General features: G+C 30.9%; 1 protein-coding gene across 1 annotated transcript; it reads left to right on the top strand.

Moving 5' to 3' along the window:
- The first annotated feature begins 402 nt into the window (after nucleotides 1-402).
- LOC137827304 (D-alanine-D-alanine ligase family) lies at nucleotides 403-14,350 on the top strand. The gene is given in 25 exon segments (XM_068633597.2): nucleotides 403-520; nucleotides 523-773; nucleotides 1,566-1,637; nucleotides 2,084-2,127; nucleotides 2,366-2,477; nucleotides 2,572-2,643; nucleotides 2,836-2,898; nucleotides 3,158-3,235; nucleotides 3,336-3,428; nucleotides 4,183-4,302; nucleotides 5,247-5,333; nucleotides 5,510-5,722; nucleotides 5,831-5,878; nucleotides 6,775-7,029; nucleotides 7,482-7,588; nucleotides 8,495-8,739; nucleotides 10,593-10,661; nucleotides 10,793-10,857; nucleotides 11,195-11,364; nucleotides 11,504-11,582; nucleotides 11,842-12,097; nucleotides 12,757-12,802; nucleotides 13,454-13,562; nucleotides 13,757-13,819; nucleotides 14,163-14,350. Coding segments are annotated over 25 exon segments (2,832 nt in total). The 5' UTR covers nucleotides 403-486; the 3' UTR covers nucleotides 14,244-14,350.
- Nucleotides 14,351-19,878: the final 5,528 nt, after the last annotated feature.

A 19,878-nucleotide genomic window follows, 5' to 3' on the forward strand; every position in this document is an offset into this window, starting at 1 on the left:
CTCACAAGAGTTTTAGGTTGAAACAGAACTAGGTGGGTTATTTAAAAAATAATTTTAATAAAAAATACGTTACTTAATCCCTTTTTTACCAATGTATTAAAAAATATATTTATAAGAAACTTTGATTTAGCTGAATTTAACAAAATTATTTAGATTAAATATGTTAGTTAATGAATGAGATGTTTGTAATATGTAAATAATTGAAATAGTTTAAATTATTAAAATAATAATAATTTAAAAAAAATTAACAATCATTTTATATAAAAGAATTTTTTTTATATTATAAATATTTAAATGTGTATACAAATGAAAAATATATTTAACTTCATTTATTTATTACGATAGAAAATAATATGATGAGTACATAAGAATTTGATGTTTATGTTAGAGTTTGTTTTTAAAAAGTAAAATTTGTGAGTTGCCGGCGAGTCGGCACTTGAAACATGCAAAAACTACTCTGGTGTTGGGTTTGCATTATAGCATAAAATGTGGAGTTCAACACAAATTCACACTCACTTCACTCTTTATTCTCTAATATCCCTTCACTTCTCCGCCGCCGCACGCTCTCCCTCTCTCGCTCGCTCTCCGCCTCGCTTGCTAACTCTATCAACCTCTTCCGCTCCAACCACGAGGTGGCCGTTGTTGGTGGCGGAGTAATGGAGAAGGCGAAGGAGAAGGGGAGAGTGTTGAAGGTTGGTCTCATATGCGGTGGTCCTTCCGCTGAGCGTGGGATTTCCCTCAATTCTGCTCGATCACTCCTTGATCACTTGCAGGTACAGATTCTTCGGATTCTGTTACAGCTAAATTTTCGTTTAAGCGTTTTTCGATTATCAGAGGACTAATTCGATTATCAGAAAATACTTCCTCCGAGAGAGACGATAAATTTAAGTGAGGTTAAGATTCGCATCAAACATTAATGCAATAATTGGCTCACTGGACCCAAGTTCATTGGATATCGACCTTAGTTATTACTCTTAAAAAATTAATTACTTATAAAAACTTAATCATCATATAAGTATTGATATTGTTGAAGTAATATTACAAAAGCCAAGCATTGTACTAGGTGTTAACTCAAGAGAAATCACCTTAAATATGAAAACGTCAATTATCGTGGTCATTGAGAGACGTTGAAATTGTATGTGAGGTGCGGACGGATTTTTGAAACATGACCTTTTTCATCATAATTATTTTATTATTATTAATGTTAAGCCTTGGATTATTAAAATTTAAAACTCGAACTCTTACAAGTTAATTATGCTCTTCATTTAGATGTTTGTTGTCCTACCATGTGTTTCTTCCGGTCTATTGAATCAGAGACTAATGCAGCTGGTTCCTGTGATTGCTCTTTCTTCAGTTTACTTCGAAGTTATAGTTATAGTACTATACTGAAATTGTGAGAGAAATTTCTCGAGTTTTCATTTTATTATTTTGGCTTGTTTTAGTCGTGGTGAGTTGTAACAGTATGTGCTAATTTGGAAAGCAGCTGAAGGTGTTTTTTTTTTCTGTTTTAGTATCTTATTTCTTTCATATATATGAAACTCATTTCTTTTCCTGTTGTCTGACAGGGGGACAATTTACACGTTAGTTGCTTTTATATTGACTGCAATCTCAATGCGTATGCAATTTCCTCAGCTCAGGTTAGTACGATACATGTTTCTCAAAATATGCTCCATGAGCTCTCTGTCTGTCAAACTATAGCTTTTCTTACGCTGATTGGTATATATTAAGAACAATTCTGATACGAATAAGGCTAAACTCATATGATATGATGAATTAGATAGTAGAAAATTTGAACCAAATCAAGGCTAGACAAGTCACAGTTTCTACAACAATATGGGGGCAAAATAATAGTTGAATTAGGTTCTCCTTTGGTCTACAGTCTACTCAATCCTTCCTTACAACTTTCATTAAGTTTAATAGTATATAATTCCTGGTTAATCCCAGTTAACACAAATAAGTGAAATGTCTATTTAGTGATCATCACCTCTGACTTTAAATCTCCATGATCTCTCTTTTGGTTTGGTTATGTCTGGTCTGTCCCATTCAAGCCATTCATTCTTCTACTTTCTATATTATTTCCCAGGTATATTCCAACACACCCGCTGATTTTGATTTTAAACTCGAAAGGTTAGTGTACATTTTCAACTTAAGGAAAATTACAATAGTTCTGGTCACAGTTTCTCTAATATAGGAATAATTAACCACACACACGTGTGGTTAAATGTTCCTAAAATATAAATATTTTTACTAATAATTCCTTCTTAATATCCCCTACAAAGTATGGATCAAATACTCGTAAACTGTTGTATGAAATAATTTACATTTAAAATTTGAGATTAAAGATGGCCACTTCTTCAATTTGCAGCCTTGCCCAAAGTTTCCAGAGTTTGTCTGACTTAGCAAAGCATCTAGCTACAGCTGTGGACATAGTATTTCCAGTCATACATGGTAAATTTGGTGAAGATGGTGGCATTCAGGTGCAGTATATATACACATATATATTTGGAATTCTTCTAGGTTGTAATGAGCTTGTGTATTTATCAATGATATTTCTGTGTCAAACATTAATAGGAATTGCTGGAAAGATATAATGTTCCATTTGTTGGCACGGGATCAAAGGAGTGCGGCCAAGCATTTGACAAGGTATAGGACATATGTATTTTGTTATGTTTCTTCTCCAACATGTTTTTTTTTTCTGTTTATCATAACTGGAATGCATTTGTGATCTAAGATTTATATTTTCAAACCTTTTCCTCTCTTGTAATCTTTTGTTATTTACTAGTTTGACTTTTACTGTTCCTCTGATTCATTTGTCCCCTTAAAATTAATTGTCAGCATAAAGCCTCACTGGAGCTCCGGAAGCAGGGATTCATAACAGTACCCAGTTTCTTAGTTCAGGTATTATAAACTGTGTTTTAAACAGGCTATTGTTTCACCTTGTAATGATAATTAATTATGTGTCACAGAAGTCTGATAATTGGATGTTTTTAAATGTTAGATAATTGGATGCTTCATAATTAATGTTCAACTATATTTTTATTGTATTAGATTTCGTCCATGTTTAATTGCTTTTGAAAGTGTTTTCTTTTCTGTCTTTAAAATCTATTCATCCAACTTTTCTTATTTACACACTATTTTATAATATGATGTCAATTAGGGGTATGAAACAAACAAATCAGAAGTATCAGAATGGTTTAAAAAGCACCAGCTGGACCCTGACTTGGGGAAAGTTGTGGTAAGGCATTTGATTTTAGTTCTGTCATTATAGGTTCATTGTTAATTCATTGCGAGGGAGTTATTTTATGCTTGTTGATGTTGTAAATTTGATGCTTTAGGTAAAACCAACAAGAGGAGGGTCAAGCATTGGTGTTAGAGTTGCTTATGGTGTTGATGATTCTCTTTTAAGAGCCAACGAAATTATGTCTGAGGTATTTCCAATACATTTTAAACTTGAATGCAAGCATACACTTTTATATGTGATGACTTTTATTTAAGATCCAGATTCAATTATATATCACTACGAAGAAAAATCAAGAACTGAGGAGGAATACATTTTGACTAGAACTATATTAAGGCGCTGTTTTAATAAGCTTAAGTACTTATGTAATAAAAATAAAAATAAAAATAATAATAATAATAAGAAGAAGAAGAAAAAGAAGAAGAAGAAGAAAAATAATTGTAAAATGAATGAACTTCCTTCATAAGATAAAATCAATTTAAGCATTTTCATTTATGGAGAAGTTAGCTAAAAGGTTCTGTAAAAGTTGAAGGGTTAAGTTAATTTTAACATAATTAAGAACGTTTACTTCATTTCACCTTCTTATTTTCTTTTCTTGAACGTGTCTATTGAGAAAATATATCTGTGTAACAAGCTGGACATCTCTTATGATATATGTTAGAGCAAATTACGCTAAAATCTCTTAAGATTTCACCTAACTCTACTTTTTTAACATTTACAGCAATCCCCTTGTACGGTTACATGGATTAATTTGTTTATTGAGTAACCAGGGGTGTTTGTGTAATGTATAGGGGGCGTGTTAGTGGAATATAATTAAGGGGGATTAATATCAGTGTCAAAAGGGAGGGGGATTAGGAGAAATTTGATGAAACTTCAATTAATGTCAGTGTAAGTTGCTTTATGAGTTAACTTTTGGAATTGATAATTGATTTTGAATGTGATAGGGAATTGACGATAAAGTGCTAATAGAAATATTTCTTGAAGGAGGGAGTGAGTTTACAGCCATTGTCCTTGATGTAGGGTCTGGTTCTGATTGCTTTCCTGTTGTACTACTCCCAACTGAGGTATGTTTTGTCTTTTCTCCCTTGACATTTCTTGCTCATTCACTGCAATTCTGTAATATTTGCACGTGTTAACATCAGTTTGCAGGGGATTCTGTATCTAAAATAAGACAGCAGAAAGTATCAGTTCCTTCTATTCATCGCACTAAAACTCTTTGAAAAACTCTAAAATAAGCTTATAAGATGAGGAGTGTCCTATATATATACTGTAAATTCGTCTTAACTTTTTAAGGTAAGTTATAATACCATATTAGGAAGTGAGTTTAAATCTAATTCATTCTTATAAAACCAACTTTATAAAGTGAGGTTTGTCTATCCTTATAGTATAAATTAGTCATACTTTTAGTCAATGTGAGATCTACAACATTGGATTGATCTAAATTAAATTCCCTTTATATATTGTCTTTTCTGAAACTGATAATATGTACTATGCTACCACCTTGTCTTGACTTCTGCCACAACCGCCCTCCCTACTGAATGTTAGTTTTCCCAATCAACAATATATTTTTGTATTATCTAATTTAATGTACCAGTTACCTAATGTTGGTTTGGAATGGAATGATTATTATTTTTTTATACTGAATGAGACATGTTAAAGATAATGATTATTCCACTGCTTTCCTTCTCATTCCACCAAAGGATTCCATTGAATCAAACTAGACCCGACTGAAATTCTCTTTTCAAAAGTATAAAATGAAGAAGAAAGTGAAAGGAATTTTAAACTCGAGAAAATATAATGTATTATGGGATACATTTCAAGGCCATAATTTGGACATGACTCATGAGAGAAAATTCAGTGATAATAGTTGGGATTGCTTGTATTTATAGATTAATCATTCTGTGGTTGCCAATGTCTGTGAAATTACTCAAGCAATTTGTACGAGGCAATTAAGTTGGCTATTGCCTAATAAATTTTTTAAATTCCGGAGTAACATTTAGATGCACAGGTGGAGCTTCAATTTCGTGGGGCAAATGATGTGAAAGAGAATGATGCAATATTTAATTACCGCAGGAAGTACCTTCCAACCCAACAGGTCAGTAGTCGTGTGAATGTGTTTATATGCACTCAAGATATATGGCACGTGCTTTCTGAGCTTAAAAATAGTGCACCAAGTGACCCTTTTTTTTTACCTTCAGTTAATATAGTATTTCATTTCAGCCAATGCTGGCTACTGTTTTCTTAATCAGATGAAGCATATATTATTTGCAGGTTGCTTATCACACTCCACCGCGGTTTCCTTTGGAAGTAATTGAAAATATTCGCAAAGGAGCATCTCTGTTATTTCAACATCTTTGCCTGCAAGACTTTGCTCGAATTGATGGATGGTTTTTGCCAAATCCAGGTTCCAAGTTATCATTATCTTCAGAAAGCGACTTTGGAAGGACTGAATCAGGTTCCATAGTATTCACTGACATTAACCTGGTAAGATGACTCCCTTCCATGGGAATAATATGGATATCTTTAGCAGTTTTACTACTAATTTTGATTTTTTACTAGTTTGCTGAATGTTAAAATCGATGCATGTTTCAGATCAGTGGTATGGAACAAACCAGTTTTCTATTTCAGCAAGCTTCTAAGGTACTTCTGGACGTGTCTGCATCACATTTCTTATATTCTATATCCACAGTTCCCTATATTTTCCAAAAGTATTTATGTCATAATTATGTGTCTGTAATTGGTCTGTATTTATATGTGTGCCATTTTTATTTATCTTTTAAATTGACCATTTAATCTCACTGTGTTATATAAAGAAAGGCATTAGGGGTTATAGGTCAGTGAAGTACCTAACAAGTTCAAAAGGAAGTTCTATCACACTGCTATACAACCAATTATTCTTTATGATAGGGAATGTTGGGCTTTAATTGTCAATAAGAGAAAAAAAAGTGCAAGGAGTAAAAATGAATATGTTGAGACGGATGTGTGATCACAAAAGAAATGACAAAATACAAAACGACTGTATATGATCGGAGATATTATGACACCTGTTAAGGAAAAGAATGAAAATATTTAGCTAAGATGGTTTGCATGGGTGGAAAGAAGGTCACTGGAAATACTAGTGAGGAGAGTAACTTCTAGGTTTTTATCTCTATAAATACAGGTAGATGGAGACCAAGAAGAACATTGGAAAAAATTAGTACAAGGGATCTGTGGGGAATACTATCCTCGAGAATTGTTTTTAACCAAGTCCAATGGCATTGTGTGATTCATGTATCTGATCTGACTTAGTGGGAAGGAAGTGGTTGTGGTTGTTTTAATCTTATGCGTTTCAGTGACATAACAAATTGTCTATTTCCTTTTAACGGGATTATACCGGATCTATCTATTGTTACACATACTGAAAGCATGTTGTTGTGCAAACACAGCACTGACCAGTTAAATCACTTCTACATGATAAAATTGATTATTTTTCTTTTTCTTGTTTATGCATGGACAATCTTATCGTTCGCTACTTGAAAATGTTACATGTTATTCAGGTTGGGTTTTCTCATACAAACATCCTCAGAAGCATTATTCATCATGCTTGCTTGCGATTTCCAAATCTTGCATCAGTTAGTGGTATATCAGGTCAACTTCCAAGCAGGTCAAAATCCTTACAACTTAACAATTCATTTTCTCACCATGAAGGAGCTCGAAAAGTTTTTGTCATTTTTGGAGGTGACACATCAGAACGACAAGTATCTCTTATGAGTGGTACAAATGTTTGGCTTAATTTGCGAGCCTTCCATGATGTAAGTGTCCACAATCAGGAAGACCTTACAGTTACTGTACATGCTTTGTTAACCCATCTGCAGAAGTTTGGCGTCCACCTTTAAATATATTTATGTTCTTGTTCTTACAATTTTCTGAGAGAAACGTATAAGCATTAATTTGACACTTTTCCTTTGTTTGTTTGAGCTATTGCATATTTCCATACATTCAGAATCTTCATGCAATGTGATGTAACAAATATAACACACTTAGCCAGGTTCTCTTCATCTTTTGAAGTGGAGTAGGGGTAATTTTAGAATATAGGATCTTTCACGGATGTGATATTTTAGTTTATCTTTTAGCAGATAATATTTAATTTTCAAGATAATATAGGTCTTATGGCATTCTGTAAACTTATGGAATTTGCTATCTGAAAAGACTAACATTGTACTTTATGATATGTCATCAGAGACTAAAATAATTGTTCACGCAGCTTGAGGTCACTCCATGTTTGCTTTCCCCAGTAAGAGAGTTTTCAACTAGTGCTGATGTGGGAAAGAAGGCTGATGACGTAATGAATAGAACAGTTTGGTCATTACCGTAAGTATTGTTTCTCTACCTCAAGATTTTCCTTGGTTTTTGGATATGCATATGAGAACAACTTTATTTTACAGTTGTTAGACGGATATAAAACTATTCCTAGGGTTCCACCTGTTAGCTTATGCTTTCAGGAGAGTTGGTGTTAAATGCCGCTTATTGTAGTCATCCTATTCTGCCTTAGTTGCGACCTTGTCGAGAGTTGTCTCTCAAGTGTAACCTCAAAGGTGGTTGTGGTTTAGTCTCACTTCAACTAGAGAGATGACTTAAATAGAGCATATAGACTTGAAACATGATCATTTTATAAGCTGGTTTTGTAAAAGTGCTTTAGATTTTAAAACCAATTTCTAAAGTTGGACTCTAGCATGATATCAAAGACCCAGTGACCAAATGGTGAAATTTGATCTTTTCTTCTACAATTAAATTAAACTTCATCACTGAGAAAAGTACAATTTGACTATTGTGAAGCCCAAGGAAATCTTGAACAAGGAAGTATTCCAAAAACCAAAAACCATTGTTGGACCTCCATCTAACAGCTTATCTTTTCAGAGAGTTGGTCCTTAACAGGATGTTATATTCGGCTTGAAATCTTCTATCCTGAACTTATTACAGGCTTCGGGTTTTCCTTTAGAAATTTTATTTGGGTTCATACTTTCTCTTAGACAATATTATGCTTCAGAAAGTAAAATTATATTTTTTTCATTAGGGTTATAAATTTAGCAATTGCAATCTAGAAATGTATCCAATTACTGGTACATTCCAGTTTAGAACCAACAATCTGTCTAAGTAGCTTGACATAGGCACTCAATCCACGATTACTATAATACTTGTGTTGATTGTCATTTATGCACGTGAACTCTTAGTAATATAGTTTAATGAAATAATTCTATAGTAATTATTTGTGTACAGTTATTCTCTTGTGCTACGACATACTACTGAGGAGGTACTGGATGCATGCATGGAAGCAATTGAGCCAGAACGAGCTGCCATAACATCTAACCTACGGAAGAAAGTAATGAATGAGCTTATGCAGGGTTTGAAGGATCACAATTGGTTTACAGAGTTTGATATTGCTGATGAACTGCCAATGAAATTTTCTTTAAGGCAGTGGATCAAGCTAGCCAAGGAAGTCCAGGCAACAGTTTTTATTGCAGGTATTGAGCAAAAAGTGTTTTCTATTTGTTAAATTTTAACTTCAATTTTATTTGTTAGTAATGGTACTGTCTCACTTTCACTCACAAAAGCAATATTAATATGAATTTTGAAAAATGGAACGCTAAATAATTGTTGAAATTCTACGCCATGCCTATGCTTTTCGTCGAGGAACTCCTCTGTCACAAGGAACATTCCTTTGTTCACAAAAGTACTCCTACTCTCTCTGACTGAATTCTAGCTTACCTCCCCTCTCTTTCTTACATGTCTAACTAACCACATCCTTAACCACATGCTTCTTCCCCTCCCCTTTCAGCCAAACATCTCTAGCATCTGGCTTGAACACTTTTCCAAACTTGTATCTTGGCCCATTATCTATTTGTTCTGTTCTTAGTTGACCCACTAACCTATGTCAATTTCTAACAATATAATTTCATATTCACTATTTATATATTATTGAAGATGAATAGTTAGCTGCAATATCAACATTCGGTGTGCTTCATGCTTCATCTTGACAGACATCATTTTGATAACACTTCAAGATAATCAAAAGTTACATTTCTTGAGGTAGAACCACAAAAAGGATATTGGGAAATTTTTTGTTAGATATGACTATAGTAAAGCCAATAAATGGTAACCTATTCTAAAGTGAACTACAAGTCCCTTGTAATTTGACATTATGCTTGATTGAGATGGGGAAGAGATTCTATAAATTAACTTGCTTTCGTACCCTATTGGGTTCGCACAACAATCACAAGAGAAGGCAAGAACAAGAATGAAAAAAAAAAACTATATTATAATAGACTTTTCTAGACATAGATGACACATATCACAAAACGTACTACAAAAAGTATAACATATCTCTATAAATAGAACAAGGATTACAGAAAATTGTTAAAACCATTAAAACAAACATCATTTATGGGATTACAAAAGGTAGACAGTGTACCTAATCTTAATACTACTAGAAGCACTCTAGTACACAGTCTTCTATGCTCTTCATAAGATGATCACGATTTAGAGTTAATACATCACAATTCTTTACCTTGATTCCAAATTGTGGAAGAGCTCTCGCATCACCTTCCATCATCCTCAAACAAAAAATTAATCCACTCAAAACAATGTTTGAGCCTCAATCTTGGAAAATAATTTGTAAACACATATGCAAGATTCTCCTCCGAAGTTACCTTCACAATCCTGACCTCCCAATACTCAACAATGTTTCTAAGAAGTACAGTCTAACATCAATGTGTTTGGTTCTCTCTTGATATATTTGATGATCAACTAGATGTATAATACTTTGACTATCACAATGAATAGTCACAGAGTCTCTTATAATACCCAACTCTCCTATCATCCCCTTCAACCACGAAGTTTCCTTCACCCTTTCTATAAGCCTCAATAGTACATAAAACTATCATTAATTGCAAATTGACTTTCCAACAAACTATAAAAGCTTTGCATCTTATAGCCTTTATTGTTCCCAAGAAGAACTATACCTCCTTTTTTTCAGTTCTAAAGTCTTAAAGGAATTGAACAGGTGTGGTAAAGGCAACCTAAGTCCATGATCCAAATCCTTTTTGTATCTAACATTTGATGGCACTAACTAATACTCTAGTAGACTCATAACTATCAAACACCATCGCAACAACAGCAAATTCTGACACTCCTCTTTGTTTAATAGTGATACTGACCAGAATATGGCATATTCTTCCAACAGTTTTTTTTTTTTATTTTATCAGCAAGAATATTCTTCCAACAGTTGTTTAACAATTTAAATGTATAGATAAACTTTAATGGAATGCAAGCTTATGATTGGTTGTTTATACAATGTTTTACTCCTTGTTTGTTATAGTGCATGGAGGTATTGGAGAAGATGGTACACTTCAATCTTTGTTGGATGCTGAAGGAGTGCCCTACTCAGGTTTGTTTATAACGTGCACCTAATATGTGAGACTATTAGGTTTAATGGTTTCCACTAATCAAGTTTATTTATTTATTTATTTATTCTTTTAATTTTTATTTTCTTTTGTTCTCTTTTATCTTTTGTTTAAGGTCCTAGTGCATTGGCATCAAAGATTTGTATGGACAAAGTTGCAACTTCTGTGGCTTTAAAACATGTACGTGTCCCTAACTTGAATATTTGTTTTCTATGAAAGATAAAGAACACTCCTTACATTAATTTCTCAATTGTATCAAGGATGTGCCTCTATCTATTATTAGAGTTTATTACTATAATTTAGAATTTCTACTATTATTAATGTTAGTGTAGGGGTTATTGGCTATTACATATTTATGACAGTTATACCAATTTTAAAATTAATAGGTATAATTATTATCAATTGTCAGATACAATTCTTTTCATCTTTAAGAAAAACCATTGAAATCTAAGTCTAGTTTTTCCAACAATCTGATATGTTTCTCTGACTTTGCTTTCTAATATCCTGATCTTAAAAGCTTGAAAATTCGGGGGTTCTTACCATAAACAAGGATGTCAGGCAAAAAGCCGATCTCTTTAATAAGTCCTTAAATGATACATGGCATGACCTCACCTCGAAGCTGCAGTGCCAAACATTATGTGTCAAACCAGCAAAAGATGGATGCTCAACTGGGGTTGCAAGACTATGGTAGATTTATTACTTTGTTAGTATCTCTTTTGAATAATATCAGTGATTAAAGGTTATCATAGGATTCAATGAATTATGTAGGTTATCATAGGATTCAATGAATTATGTTTTACAACTAGCTAATTCTATTTTCATACAGTTGTTCCAAGGACCTTGCAATATATGTCAAAGCTCTGGAGGACTGTCTACTAAGAATTCCTCCAAATAGCTTATCAAAGGTATGCATAAGTAATAAAATCATGTAATCGTCAAGATCTCGCTTGTTGAGGAATGTTGAGTGAATATTAATAGTATAACTCTGATGCTGTATATGAGAGAGACAAGGAAAAATGCATTTGCTAAAAAATGGTACCAATGACTATGTAATGGCATTGCCTTAATATGTATAGAAAATGTTGTTTTGTCCATTCATAGTATAACATACCAGTAGCACCAGTGCATTACATTAGCTCTTAAACTTTTTTATTAAATGTACAGGCACATGGTATGATTGAGATGCCAAACCCTCCTCCAGAGCACTTAATCTTTGAACCTTTCATAGAGACAGATGAAATAATTGTGACAACCAAATTTCAGAATGCCACTGGCAGTGGCCTTAGGTGGAAAGGGAACAACAGATGGGTGGAAATAACAGTTGGCGTCATAGGAAAACGTGGATCAATGCACTCGCTAAGTCCAAGTGTAACTGTCAAGGAATCTGGTGATATCTTGTCACTAGAGGAGAAGTTTCAAGGTTGGTCTCCATCTTAGAAAGAACTAGAATTTAAAATTAATCATTGTTTTGTAGAAGAATAATTACAAAACTGAGAAACTACAGTGTAAAGATAGAAATTAGTGGCCTTGTGCTCCAACAGAACATTGGAGTTGTGAAGTTGAGGATTTCTATAAAGAAAAAAAAAACGTACACTTCGAAGTTGCCAGGATCAAAGGTTTTTCAGTTAAGATGTTTCAAGCTAAATAAGATCAATATATGAGTTAGAAATTTTTTGGGTGAAAAATGGGAATTATGTGCTTGGTTCAGCTCAATGTAAAAAATAATCACTTATTTTTATTAGCTAAGCAGGGAAAATGAAATGGAGAAATACTTTAGCATAATTTATGACAGTTAAGTTCCCATCAAACTCTAAAGAAAATGCTTCTTAATTGGCTGTGCTTTAAAGATTTTTAATTCTAATAGCACAATGAGCTAATCCAAACTAAGTATAAAGGTTACGAGGATGCTACTGTTGATTAGTAGACAAAAGAAAATCTTTGAAGAAGTTATAACTGCCTTTAGGATGGGGGCTATGTGTGAATGCCTCTTATCTATCTTATTTCTAGTACTTTTCCCACTTTTGTCAACTGCAGTTGTTCAGAATAGTTCATTCTTATCATATACTTGTATATTGGCAGGTGGGACTGGCATCAATCTGACTCCGCCTCCCTTGTCAATTATGAGGTATGCTAATTAAATTCCACAACCCAATGGCAGAACCTTCTTTGTGCCTCTTAATCTCATGTCTTTTATTGAGCTTTATCTACATTCTTTAGAGCATTTGAAGTTTGGAATCCAATATTTGATATGGGTGTATCCTGATGTGTCATGGTTATAAGAATGTCATTAAGGCTTGATTCTACTGTCAGTTTGCTGATGATTATGTTCTTTGCAACTTAAATGGTGGGGGTGGACACTTTCTACCCTAGCATTAGTTATTGTTCCTTAATTTCCTTTTATATATTGATCGGTTGAAGTTGGAAGGATGCTGTCTTTTCACTATGGGTTTGTTAAATTAGATTGTTTGGTAATGTAAATCCATCTTCTTTTGCAATTAAGGATGGTGCTTTAGGTAGGATGTCTATGATTGACATATTTTCAAATTACAGTCTCAGAAATTTTCTTATGAAATGCAATGCAGATTTCCTAATTTGTATTTTAGATAGATATGTGTCATGCTCCATCATGTAATTATTATGTAGAGAAAGGTTATATAACAATTCATTGTTTCTTCACTGTGCAATGTTGTGCTGTCATACCTCTTTCTTACTTTATTATTTGTAGGTTTCTTTTACTTGATTTTTAATGTTAAGTATCTTTTTCTTCTCTTTATAGTGAGAGTGCTTTGAAGAGGTGTAAACAGCATATTGAACTGATTGCAAACACTCTACAATTGGAAGGATTTTCACGAATTGATGCATTTGTAAATGTTGACAATGGAGAGGTTAGTTGAATTCCTTGTTGGAATATGTTTTCTCCGTTCTCTATCTTTTTTTTTTCCGAAGTTAATAATGTTAAAAAATTTGTTATTGATTCAACCTGAAACATTGATACACTTAGTATTTCGTCTTCTCATCATGGAATTGTGTTTCAATAACTTGTCATCATCTTATTCCTGGATAACTTCCAATTTTGTAGGTTTTGATTATAGAGGTAAATACTGTGCCTGGAATGACACCTTCCACTGTTCTGATTCATCAGGTAAATTCTTGCTATGACAATTAGTTATTTTTTCTTTAAAATTATTTTTTATTTAATAATTTTCTAAAAACAATTAGGGGATAGTTTATTCTACGCTGCATCTAAAAACAGTTGGCATATCACAAAGGCTAAACGCCATGAACTTGAAGCAGATTGAACTGAAAGCTTACTTTAGTAGGGACCAAAAGGAAGCTTTCCACCAAATTGATAAATAAAAATAAGACTAAAATAAGGATATATAAAAAATTGAAAACACCTTCATTCATGTAAAAAGACACAGCATCAGAACAAACATCTACATTCCAGTTTTATGATTCTAACTATCATTCTATACATATATCAGGCACTAGCTGAACAACCACCATTGTATCCCCATCAGTTCTTCCGTAAGCTTCTTGATTTGGCATCTGAAAGGTCCACCTAAATCTGTATAAAATAATGTTTACATTGTTTCATCAAATGCTGTTATTACGTGAATTATTGCGTTGATGTAACATTCATATTTTCATATCAGAAACTTTTCCCTTCCAAGTATGTCTTCACATGCAAATAGAGTCTCTACAGTTTGTCTTCTTAAACTCATTTTGAAGAATTACAATTTGTGTTCTCAAGAAGTTAAGGCTGGTGAACTCATCAAGGTTTAAAAGTACATGTGAGGTTCATCAATAAATATTATTTCAAAGTTGAAATATTTAACATAATTACTTAATTTAATATTTACACAAGTTTTAAAAAATATTTCATGAATAATTAAATGGTTTTTATAAAAAATTAAACATTTAAAGAATAACATTGTTAAATAATTATATTACAAAATATAATTTTAAGCCTTGCTAAGTATATCACCTTCTATCATATCCTTTTCTATTATATCTTGTTTCTCATATCATGCCATTGGTACGAAATATTTTATTATATAGAAATGTAATTATAAATAATTTAGCAGAAAAATAGAAATTTCTTTTTTATTGAATGTTACAAACAGTTTTACTCAAACACGTTACATTCTTTATAATTAACTTTTTCATAAACCATATTCTTTTTTAAAATAATTTTAAACAAAATGCTTTCAAAACCAATTCATGGTCCATACTTTTATTCTTTTCTAGTAAATTGTTAAAAGGCAAAGTTAAAGAATAATTTGAGAATATATGTTTTATAATTTTAAATCTACACTTCTAAATCTTGTGTTTCAAAAAATTGTTAAGGATAGCCTTCTCATTCCATGAAATTATAATAATGAAATTTGTTTTTAATCATTAAACACTTAAATTTTATTATATTTATTAGCATGATTATTAATATTAATAATATAAATATTATTATTATTATTCATATATTTAATATTATTTATATTATTAATTTTATTAATATTATTATCATTTAAATTAATAATATTATTAATTATTATAATAATGTTATTAATATTATTAAATATTATTAACACAAATGTGACTTAAAAACATTTTTTATTATCTATTTAATATTTTTCACATTATCTTTCATTTCAATTTTTCTCTACTTCTAAATTATAATACTAATGAGGAGGAATTATTTTAACAACCAATAACCACAATACATAATATTTATCATTTAGTGTAAACAAAATAATGTGTTTCCTTCTTTACTTTGTAATCATGTTATTCCAGAGTATCATGTGTCACTCGCACTTTCGTTTTCGCTTCCATTCACGGTTTTGTGCCGCTTCCACTTTATTACTCTATTCATATTCACAAATGATTAATTAACATATAGATTAGTTTGTGATTAAAGAATTATTTTGTAATCCTATTTTAAAGTGAGCAAAATATGTTAAATAATATTTTTCATTCCTCAATCCTAATATTATTGACAATATGCTATTTATTTATTTTTGTATAAAATGAATTGACTACTATTATTTGAATTAGTATGTGTTGTTCTTTTATAGGCAAGAACACTGATGCCCAAAATGTCTTAGAAACTAGAAACTATTATCTAGACACTTGTATAAATCATATTTATTATTGTAAAAACACATTTGTATTAATCTTATTGAGACAAATGACACTTTGATTCAGTGAACTATAGAAAAAATTAGTCTTTCCACTTGTTGAATATCATGACAGAATTTTGGATCATATTGAAAACACTAAATTTTTTGCATATTGAAGTATTTTATTTTTTCACATTTATCTAATTTATTAAAAATATTTATGCTCTTTTTATATAATTTTTACTTTGCTAAAAATAAGAAAAAAAATATAAATTTAAAAATTATTTTCTATATATTTTTATAAACCAATTTACAAAATTTTTATTATTTTTTCTTTCAATTTTTTTAAGAATTGAGTGTACCCTGTTAAAATCGAACACATAAATAATGGGTGCTGATAGATTCATACTATGAACACAGTAAGAAATTTTTTTTAACACCATCTATAATAAAAATATATATCTAACAAATATTTATAAAAATATAGTAATATTTTGAATTAAAAAATAAAACAAAATAAATAAACTATTAATTTATTAAATACATTATTAGGTATTTAACTTTCTTTTTTTAGAACTAGAGGAAACATAGGCTCTCTTTGCACTTATGTATCTGTATTTTTTATTTTTGTTTTTAATGTATATTTGTATTTTATTATTATTATTATTATGTATTTATTATTTTATTATTATTATGTATTTAATATTTTAAAATATATAACTTTTGTTCTATATTATGTATTCAATATTATAATTTTTTTTTCTAAAGTTATTTGAGATAAAATTATAATTAATTGATAATTTAAAAATTACAATATACATGAAAATTAACATCATATTTTAAAATATATAACTTTTGTCTATTAAAGAATACGGATACCAGAATTACAGAAGGATCCTAATATTAATTTTGGGTGTCTTTTCTAATTATCATATGTTTTTCTCTTTATAGAGATGATATTAAAGAAGAGATATTCATTCTCATATCTTTTGTCTTCAGTTTACTCTTTTGTTCATATCTGTTCCCTTTTGTTCATCTCTGTTCTAATTTGTAATATTATCCTCTATTTGTTGAATCCATAATTTTGGTATTCTCATTTTAAAATAAACACATTTGTTATTTCTGTTCTGAAAATTCGAAATGTAATTGAATTTTTTGTGAGAAAACTAAAAAAACATGAAAAATTGGCTTACAAAACTAAAACAGTTCGACATGGATTGGTTTGAGTGTGTGTTTCTAGTTATAGTTCAGTTCAATGATTCTCCATACCTGGTTTTTTACATCCACTGCTATCATCCTCACCAATTATTATTCCAATCTAACTTCACATATATGATGGTTTAGAGAGGAGCCAAGATTTATAAAAGATTTTTGTTTTCAAAATGTTATAATAGTGAGAATAAAAATAAAAGTAGTTGTTAAAGTCACAATCTTCAAGTAATATCTAGAACACAACATGGCCATTGACTCTAGTTTACGGTACATATATTGTATACAAATATTTTAATTTGTGAATAACTTAAATATGTATACCCAAGGTAATGACACAAATTAACACTTTGACGACGTGGAGATACCACTGGAATTAGCCTAGATAACTCCTCATCATTAAAACCAGATGCAATACCAAAACTTGCTATAAGTTGTAAAAATGCATCAGCTTCCAAGGAATTCTCATTGCTAGCATCCATGTCAAGAGCATCGAATGGGTCTTCATTCCTTTTGATAACTTCGAAAATTACATTAAAAACACAATCTTAATTGATGAGAAAATAACACAAACATTCCATCAGCATGATAAATATGATGTATCAATGGTGTGTTTATTGGTTGTTAAAATAATTCTTATTATAATTTAGAAGTAGAGAAAAATTGAGATGAAAAATAATGTGAAAAATATTGATATAGATAATAATTTTTTTAAGTGACATTTGTGTTAATAAGTTTTAAGTAAAGACGATCTATATAAATTTAGTATTATTAAATATTATTAATATTATTAAATATTATTAGTATTGTTATTATTATTAAATATTATAAAAAATGTTAATGATATTAATATTTTGATTTATGTTATTAATATTATTATTATTAATTTTATTCATATTATTAATATCATTAATACTATTAATATTATTTATATTAATAATATAATATTAATAAAATTATTTATATTATTATATTAATATTATTAATTTTATAATATTAATAATATGTATAACTAGTTATGATTATTATCATTTATTATTAATATTTATAATATTAGTTATGATTTTATAATTATTTATATTATAATAATATTTTTAATATTATGTATATAATTATTATGATAATAGTTTATAGGTAATAGAGATCTGTGGATAATAATTGGTAGGTAAATAGAAACTCGTGGATAATAGTTGGTATGTAATAGAGATCTATGGATAATAGTTAGTAGGTAATAGAAATTTGTGAATAATAGTTTGTAGGTAATAGAGATTTGTGGGTAATAGTTGGTAGGTAATAGAGATCCGTGGGTAATAGTTAATAGGTAATAGAAATTCGTGGATAATAGTTAGTAGTAATGTCAAATTTACCTACAAATTCAGATATGTGGATAATATCCGTAGATAATATTGTTCATGGGTAATATGCGTAGGTAATGCTGAATTTACCTACGGATTCAAATTTGTAGGTAAAATTCATAGATAATTATGAGAATAACTGAGATAAACAGAGTTGGTTTTTAACTTTTTACTTATGGGTATTTTAGTAGTTCTCATCTTATACAATATGTCATGTATAGGAAATATATAGGGAGTTTCTCTCTCCCAAATTACAATCTAATTAGGTAGGATACTAATCATGAGATTCTATAATTATTAAATTAATTGCATATAATTGGATACAATATCGTCAAATATTGCATACAATAATTGCATATAATTTTATAATTATTATTTCCTTAATACTCCCCTCAAGTTGGTAGGTGAAGATCAAGAACCCCCAACTTGTGTCGTAGCGTCAAAAATCGTTCCTTGCCCAATGCCTTCGTAAAAATATCTGCGAGCTGATACTGTGTCGGTACATATGAAGGACTGATTATCCCAGCTTGTAATTTTTCTCTCACAATGTGGCAGTCTATAATGTGTTTTGTGCGTTCATGAAATACTGGGTTTGCTGCTATATGTAATGCCGCTTGATTGTCACAGAAAAGTTGAACTGGCAAGTTACATGACACCTTTAAATCCTGCAACAGATATCGCAACCAAACTATCTCCAAACAAGTATTGGCCATTGCGCGGTATTCTGCTTCCGCTGATGATCTTGATACGTTTGTCTGTTTTTTTTACTTCCATGAGATAATAGATGAACCAAGAAAAATGCAATATCCAGATACTGATCTCCGAGTTGTCTAACAACCTCCCCAGTCTGAGTCGCAATAAGCTGTCAATGTCAGATTGTTTTCGGATGGCAATAACAATCCTTGTCCTGGTGATCCTTTGATGTACTTTAGGACTCGAATTGCGGCATCCCAATGAGGTTTCCGTGGATCCTGTATATATTGACTTAGGGTCCGAACCGAAAATGCTATGTCAGGCCGAGTAACCGTGAGGTATATCAGTCGTCCCACGAGTCGCCTGTATTTGACTGGATCCTTTAATAACTCTCCATCGTCTGGTGTGAGTTTTAGGTATTGTTCCATTGGAAATTTGTCTAGACGAGCACCTGTGAGTCCCGTATCCTGCAAAATATCAAGCGCATATTTTCTTTGGGACATGTAAATACCAGCTTTGGAACGGGAAAATTCAATCCCTAGAAAATATTTTAGGTCTCCAAGATCTTTAATGCGAAATTGTTGTAATAAACAATCTTTAACACGCTGAATTTCTGTCAAATCATTTCCTGTCAGAAGAATATCATCCACATAAATCAAAAGGGCAGTAAATGATGAGTTATTCTGTCTTGTGAATAGAGAGTAATCTGTCTTGGACTGTTGAAATCCTACAGATTTAATCACATGAGAAAATGTTGAAAACCATGTTCGAGATGCTTGTTTGAGACCATAAAGGGATTTGTTGAGTCGACATACAATGTTCTCCCC

Source organism: Phaseolus vulgaris, chromosome 8 (genome assembly GCF_051622355.1).
Source record: "Phaseolus vulgaris cultivar YP4 chromosome 8, ASM5162235v1, whole genome shotgun sequence".
NCBI classification, from domain to species: Eukaryota; Viridiplantae; Streptophyta; class Magnoliopsida; order Fabales; family Fabaceae; genus Phaseolus; species Phaseolus vulgaris.